General features: G+C 34.9%; 1 protein-coding gene across 7 annotated transcripts in view; it reads right to left on the bottom strand.

Moving 5' to 3' along the window:
- Nucleotides 1-3502, bottom strand: part of LOC111086618 — a 105008-nt gene extending 101506 nt beyond the window's left edge. For all 7 annotated transcript variants that reach the window (XR_002611355.1, XR_002611356.1, XM_022390179.1 and 4 more), the window contains exon 1: nt 2388-3502. Coding sequence is in view for 5 of the 7 variants with exons in the window: in XM_022390179.1 (XP_022245887.1) it covers nt 2388-2728 (341 nt within the window). In the remaining 2 variants the exon portion in view is untranslated. The remainder of the gene's footprint in view (nt 1-2387) is intronic.
- Nucleotides 3503-8475: the final 4973 nt, after the last annotated feature.

Raw genomic sequence — 8475 nt, 5'->3', positions numbered from 1 at the left:
GACAAAACCTTGTCGAAACGTTGTACATTTGCTGTCATGTTAAACTTGTATTAAAGTTTTTTTGTTTTTTTTTCATTACCCATTTAAGCCGTCTCCAGCCATTATTAGTCTCAAAGTGGGTTCCTCGTCATCGTATTAGAACATACATTATTACAACGAGTTATTGTATACGGGTATGGTACGAGAGGTGTTGAGGTTAACACAGTGTTTGTCTTGTTTTAAAAATCCCCGTTTAAGCACGAAATGACAAATCAATGAAGAACTGCTTTTATAGATACATATTTATACCAAAGCTGTTAATTAGCTTGCACCTAATAAGGAAATTAAGCTGAAACTCTAAAAAAAGAAACACTTAACTGGTTTTCGTGACACTCGGTATAGGTAATTAGGATAATATATTTTGTTGATTTAAAAATATCTTTCTTAGGATACTTCTTCTGCATCTTCAAGAATTGTCGTTTACGCTTGAAATATAATGAGAGTTGGTGATTTACTAGAAATTTCAAAAATATTTTTCGATTTAAAATATTCTTCCTTTAATGATAACTCCATAGATCAAGCGTATAAAACTAAGTTATTTATAATAACTAAAAATCATTGTGATTATTAGTAGTTTTATAAGGAGAAAAGGATTTCTATTAAATAAACAGTAATAACATTGATTTAGTTTGAAAGAAGAAGGCGAGAACAATCACCTTTTCCAGTTTTTAAATGTTCTTGAATTGCCACATTTCATTTATTTCACAACTTCTGAAACTTTAGCAGTTTACAAAAGAGGATTAACCAGCAAAATATATCAGTGTATTAGACCGTAACTTATGCGTTTATATGTTATGTTATATTATCTAAATATATCAATGTATTAGAGCGTAACTTATGCGTTTATATGTTATGTTATATTATCTAAATATATCAATGTATTAGAGCGTAATTTATGCGTTTATATGTTATGTTATATTATCTAAATATATCAATGTATTAGAGCGTAATTTATGCGTTTATATGTTATGTTATATTATCTGACAATTAGCACTTAAACTTCACTTAATAACAATAATTAGATGGGAAATTTGAATTAGAGTTACTCCAATTCGTGATCCTTCTTGCCGAGTAAAAGGTAAACTACATTTAAGATCAAGCTGATCACATGAGATTTTTAAATTCAAATTATCTCAATTCTTGTCTTATTTGCGGGCCCGGCATGGCCAGGTGGTTAGGGCGCTCGACTCGCAATCTGAGAGTCTCGAGTTCGAATCCCCGTCCCAACAAACATGCTCGCCCTTTTAGCCGTGGGGGCGTTATATAGTGACGGTCAATCTCACTATTCGTTGGTAAAAGAGTAGCCCAAGCGTTGGCGGTGGGTGGTGATAACTAGCTGCCTTCACTCTAGTCTTACACTGCTAAATTAGGGACGGCTAGCGCAGATAGCCTTCGTGTAGCTTTGCGCGAAATCCATAACAAACAAACGTCTTATTTGCTCTCTCTCTCCTTCCCTTGACGACCAAACTGGTTATACAGAAGGCTTAAGACGAACTACTTTATACTGTTTGATATTCTAAATATCACCTAGGAAAACAAAATTGTCTGTCTGGTAGTTAAAGATCCCCCCCCCCCGGCTGTAGAAGATTCAATTTAAGTATTTTTTTCAAGAATGCAGTAAATAGTTATGCAAAATGAGCATCAAAAACCTGACTCAGAATTGGCCACCAATTGCGTTTCAAAATACCAAAAAAGCATTTTTTGATAGTAAAACCTCTGATCTGTACAAAATAATTATATTTTAGTTTTGAAACGTACTAATAAACAAGTTGAAAAAGATATACTACTGCCTTATCATTCATGCCAGAGCTGTTAGTTCAATTCGAAAAAAAAAGAATTTTTACATGGTTTTTAAAATAAAAGAAAAAAATGTGTTTCTGTGGTTCCATTGCTATATTTGACACGCCTTCCCCCAATGGCACAACGGTATGTCTGCGGACTTACAACGCTAGAAACCGGGTATCGATACCCGCTGTGAGCAGAGCACAGATAGCCCATTGTGTAGCTTTGTGTTTAATTACAAACAAATATTTGTCACCCATAATATATGAAAATGTTCTCCGATACCTTTACCTATTGTGATAAATACAGAAACCTCAGGATTAAAAATATATTGAATATATATTGGCAAAACATGTCTTTAAAAATAAAATGATTTCCTGTTGTTGTTTTTTTAGATCCCTGACTCACTTCAACCTGTGCTGTTAAACTGAAGATTTAAGCTACATATATTTTTGTTATTTCAAGCTATGTATTTCATCTCTTAATTATATATCAATAATATGATCAGAATTCTAAACTGTGTTGTTATAATCTTTCCTGTATTATAAAATAACAATCAAACTTACTGTCTATGTATTTCTAGATCTTTGTCCATATGCTCTGCCTTTGCCATAACGGATAAAATTTTGGACTTTTCCTCCTCGGAGAGATCACTAAGATCAAGTTGTGGTGCTGCCGGCACTTGTACAGGCAACGTAGGTGTCATCTTTCCTTGGTCCGGAGTACTTCCTAAAGTTCTAAATTTGCTCTCTTGGGCTTGAGATTGTTGGGAGGCTGAAAGCCCCCCTACTGAACTAAACCCCAATCCACTTTGCGTCTGTTCTTGTGATCGTCCTGGAAAAGCTTGTCCACTTGGTTCTCGGGCTGTCGGTTCTCCACCTTGCTCCTGACTAGTTTCGTTGCCCATAATGTTCGGAGAATGGCTTTAATTAAACGCTTCCTATCGACTTAAACGTGAGCTATGTTATTTATTTAACAAACTAAGTAGTTAACAAGAATCAGTTCACAACTACTAACTACTCAAACTTAACAATTCACTGTATATAACTTCTACTCTAACGAACTGACAGACCCATATTGTCAAAACAGAGAATCATGTCACGAAACAACAACATAAGGCATACTGTGTTCGTTATTACTTAAGACCGTTTGTCTATGATTCGCACTAGAGGCATAATGAGAGGTTTAAAAAGTCTCCTCTAATGGAGAACGATAAGTAGAAACACCCTTCACCACAGAATAAATTACCAAAATCTGTGAAACTACCTCGTGAAGCAATGAAAATATAAAATATTTCGTTCAAAACCGAGTGCTGTTGCGAACAGAATAAACTGAAGTTAACCATAATAGAGTTAGGCTTAATAGATTCAACCATTATACACCATGCAAGCAGCGAATGGTGTTCGAAGCCTTAACACTTAAAAAAATTGGATTTATTTTCATTAGGAAATCGTTTGAGTCTATCACTAACGAAATTTCGACTGCTCGGTCCCACAAGCTCAGGAATCTCCTTACAAGCGTAGAAACAATACGGAAAAAGACCGTAATGAAATAATAGAAAAACGCGTCTCCGTGATCCCCAGAGTAGAATAATGTACAACATTAATTTTCAAACAGTATGCTATACAGCATGTACGCACGCACGCTGCGCTTGACAAGCATGCTTCACTGCAAAACTCTGTAGTAGATATGTCGATTTTTCCTTCTGTCGTTCATTATCTTTCTCTTTTAAGTCTTGCCGCAAAACATGGCAGCAGGAAACTGCAGACCCGCACACGCACTACCCACTCGCGTGAGGTAGTTGCCCACTTGCTAGAAGGGTGGGATTGAGGTGTCGCAAGGGTGAAGTGGAAAAGGAATTCATGTGCGTACACTCAATGTAAAGGTACCTAGACTGTATACTAATGTTGAATACACAAGTAAATATTACAAACAATTCCATCAAGTTTTAGTCCATAGAAAAATGAGATAGAAGAATGTAAAATCAGAAGGTTAATAGGAGGAATATTGTATCTGCTTTAAGGAAACCTTTACAGGAAAGTGTTAAAGTGCTGTATTAACTCAAATGAGGCCCGGCATGGCCAGGTGGTTAGGTGGCTCGACTCGCAATCTCGGGTTCGAATCCCTGTCACAACAAACATGCTCGCCTTTTCAGCCGTGGGGGCGTTATAATGTGACGGTTAATCCCACTATTCGCTGGTAAAAGAGTAGCCCAAGAGTTGGCGGTGGGTGGGGATGACTAGCTGCCTTCCCTCTAGTCTCTCAGTGCTAAATTAGAGACGGCTAGGTAGCTTGTAAACACGTTTAATGTAACGTTTACCACTAGGTAGCTTGTAAACACATTTAATGTAGCGTTTACCACTAATTAGCTTGTAAACACATTTAATGTAGCGTTTACCATTAGGTAGCTTGTAAACACATTTAATGTAGCGTTTACCACTAGGTAGCTTGTAAACACATTTAATGTAGCGTTTACCACTAGGTAGCTTGTAAACACATTTAATGTAGCGTTTACCACTAGGTAGCTTGTAAACACATTTAATGTAGCGTTTACCACTAGGTAGCTTGTAAATACATTTAATGTAGCGTTTACCATTAGGTAGCTTGTAAACACGTTTAATGTAGCGTTTACTGTAGGTAGCTTGTAAACACGTTTAATGTAGCGTTTACCACTAGGTAGCTTGAAAACACATTTAATGTAGCGTTTACCACTAGGTAGCTTGTAAACACATTTAATGTAGCGTTTACCACTAGGTAGCTTGTAAACACGTAATAAAATGATCTGCATAATATCACTGTTGTTGGGTTCTGTTTTTTATCACGAAATCGTGTTTGAATCTTTGTTACACGTTGTATGTTTATTTCTTTATCCCCCAACTTTTCCCACAGATTTGGTAATAGCAGGATCAAATTTGGCAGGCGGACTCGGGGTAATCCCCCGGGATATGTTAATCTGTATGGCGTAGTTCTCCCCAAACGCGCCCGGAATGTCACTCAAGCATGATGGGGTCTAGGAGTAGGGTTTGAGGGTCGCTGAACCCGAATCTGGCATCGGATTTTGTGTTCCTGGCCTTCCCTTTGAGATCCCAGGAGCGACACTTTTGAAACTGTGTCAATATTCCCACTCACAAACTAGCGGTTCCAAACGTTTTATACGTGCTCAAATACCATGACCGGATATTATAAGGGTATTATTGGGGTAGCTATAAAATTAATTGGGCATAACAAAGGACCGTGATCGATCGGTACACTTGGTCTCTGTGAATCAGTAATGATTCTTTGAATCTCACAGTAGAGTGTGGTATTTTATGTTAGTGTTTACAAATATGTAAGATTCTATAAGCATACTATAAATTGAAATGTACCTTTCAAGCTTAAATAAATAACATATTAACAACATATTGACCAATTTCTAATTAACTACGAACTTTCTAGGTGTAATTTAAGAGGACAATATCTCAAAGGTAAACCCATAAGTAAGCCTAGTCTATACGGACTTTTACTGGTTAGCCTTTTTGTCTTAAAACACAAGAACTTAAAAGTGGAGTTTCTGGTATGGCTTAAGTGCCTTCAATTAGAATAATCACGCAGTTCAGGACGATTTTTGATTATGTCCTTCAGGGTTAAAATGTGCTTAACTGCAGTTTTCATAATGATTTTGCGTTGTCCCTCCCCTCACTTCAGAGCCAAAAATACAAAATAATTACCCACTTCATGACAGTTTTTAATAATGTTCTTCTTTAGAACTAAAGCTTGGGATAATTACTGTCTTCAAGACGATTTTGAACTGTCTTACCACTTTAAGAAGTTTTGGGATCACCCTTAATTCATGATTAAAATGTAAAACAACTACTACTTACCCTACTGGATGGTTTTAAGTAGTTTCTTCTTTCAGACCTATTTAATTATCCTGTCTTTCTTAGCAGTCTTGATGCAGAGTCATTTTGCGTTAAATGTTCCTCTTTAAGAGACAATAAATATTAATTTGAATTTGCTACCCTAGACACAGAGAGCCCTTAGTCAGATTCCAAAGTATGTATTTCTTAGCTTTTATCTATTTTCCACAAAATGAAAGCAAATTTTTTTAACGGTGACTTTTACGATCAAGCAGAAGGTAAGAACATGGACCTAATTTAGGCTTCTATTGTAAGAAATATCTTATATTGTTACTGTGAAGAAAACAGCAGTAAGCAGTAAAACAAATTATAGGTGTCAAATCTTCCGACGTTAATTACGCACTTCATAACGGTATATTTTAGACTTAACTTATCTATAGTTCTTTCTTGTAGAATCACCCTATCAAATACACATAGATATACCTGAAATCTGAATATGGTTTGTTTTCTCTTTATAACTCACATCTTGATTAATTTTTCATACCAAAGACAGGAGTTACAAGAACAATGCGCGCTCATTATGTTTCAGTATTGTTCACTTCAATCCAGCTAAATGGCCTCAAACTAGTGTGAATAAATTCTTTGTCTGTTTTAACACAAAACTGCATAACGAGCTAGCTGCGTTGTGGTCATTGCGGGTAATCGAACCCCAGATTTTAGCGTTATAAGTCGGCAAACTTACCACTGACCCACCGAGTCAATTAAAATAAAATGTTCAACATTATAAATATCACAGCTATTAGAAATTATAAATGTCCACTTTTATGACGGTATGTCTGAGGACTTATACTGCTAGAAACCGAGTTTCGATACCCGTGGTGGGCAGAGCACAGATAGCCCTTTGTATAGCTTTGTGCTTCATAACAACAAACAAACAATCACTTTTATGAAATTTCGTTCTTCTACAGAAGTTTAATGTTACTAATTCAGTAAGAAAAACAAAACAGTTGAACTTACGAAGTAAAATAACTCTGGTATAGAGCGATTAGAATATAATTTCATTGGCAGTTTGGGTCGAGAAATTGTCGTGACCTGTCTAATATTTTGACTTTTTCCTAAGTTCATTAGTATGTTTGTAATGTATGAAACTTACCCAAAACGTGTTTAGGTTCAAGCCATAGACAGTTCTGAAAATACAATGAATATGGTCGTTACGTGGAGGAGAATAAGAAGCAAAAACACTGAATAACAATAACTTTTAGTTAAATAAAGTATGCAGGGCTTTCTGCGCCCTTTCTATTTAAATTGATTCCCCGCGGTAGACAGACTGTAGCTCATTATGTAACTTTGTACCAAAAATAAAAAAACAACAACTGTTCCTTGATTTTTATTGCTTTTTTGGCAATTAAGAAGGAAAATGTTTGAGGAACAGAAGTGATTTTTAAGGAATACAAACGTACCTTCTATGAGAGCGGCCAGCTAGTATTAAGCTCCGCTTAATATGTTTATTTGTCTGTCTCGTTAGCACACTCTTACTTCTCGTCCAAATTTACGCCCTGCTTTCTTGAATAACCTTATGCAACTTTGTAACATTTCCCCTAGTTATATAAGTATGTAAATTCTACGTTTTGATGTAGTTACATTTCATTATTCTTTTATTTGTTTGTAATTCACATACCGTGTTTTCGATATGTAGATATTATTGATGTCTGTAAATTAATACTGAGGTCTAGTTTAAAGCACGTAAAATGTTTAGCGCAAAAAATGATGAAACAGAGCGAAAAAGTAGGGATAATTTCTTAAGATGTACTAGAGGTTTATATGTGCTAGTTGTCCCTAATTTAGAAGTGATAGATTAGAGGGAATGCGACTAGTCAGCACCACCTACCGCCCACTTTTGGAGCTACTCTTTAGCCAATAGAAAGTGGGATTGACTGTCACATTATAACGCCCCCATGGCTAAAAGAGCGACTATGTTCAGTGAAGGGAATCGAACCCGCAACACAAAGATTGGGAGTCGAGTGCTCTAACTACGAGGCCTTGGTAGTTCTTTCTTAAAATGCAACTTTGATTAAAAGTATATTTTTTGTATACTATGTAAAAAACATTCAAAAACGCTGTGCAAAATATTATCAACTTTTCAAACTAGAAAAAAACTGAAAAATGTGATATGTTTTGTATATGTTAGTTCTGATTATTAGAGTATGCTGCTTAGCAATATTATATTTTATATAATATTTTTTCAAACTAATAAAACTAAAGCAAACAATTAAGCAATTTTTCAACCTAATAAAACTAGAAAGCAAATAAATAAGTAATTTCCTACATGCATTTGAATATCCATTGCTTAATGGTCTCAAGAAAAATATTTCAATAAAGAAAATAGATTATAATTTCTACTTTTATATACAAATACACTTTAGAATGATATATATGCATTATATCAATAATGGTTATTTATGGAAATTATAAAAAACAAAAAACATAATTGGAAAGTATTGTCTTTTAATGGTTTAATGAAGCTTATTTTAAACTAGAGGAATACAAGTATAATATCCAAAAAATTGTGCTTAACCCAAGATAAGTAATTGTTAGTTTACTTTTCGGTGGCAGCTAGGAAATAAATTATACATAGAAATAAAGGGTTAACTATACAGTATGAAATATACACAGCACCTTTCAATGTCCTAGAAATAAATTATACATAGAAATAAAGGGTTAACTATACAGTATGAAATATACACAGCACCTTTCAATGTCCTAGAAATAAATTATACATAGAAATAAAGGGTTAACTATACAGTATGAAATATACACA

This window comes from Limulus polyphemus, unplaced genomic scaffold (assembly GCF_000517525.1).
Source record: "Limulus polyphemus unplaced genomic scaffold, Limulus_polyphemus-2.1.2 Scaffold47, whole genome shotgun sequence".
Taxonomy (NCBI): Eukaryota; Metazoa; Arthropoda; class Merostomata; order Xiphosura; family Limulidae; genus Limulus; species Limulus polyphemus.
Note: the sequence above shows the minus strand (reverse complement) of the source record. Positions and strands in the feature narration are given on the sequence as shown.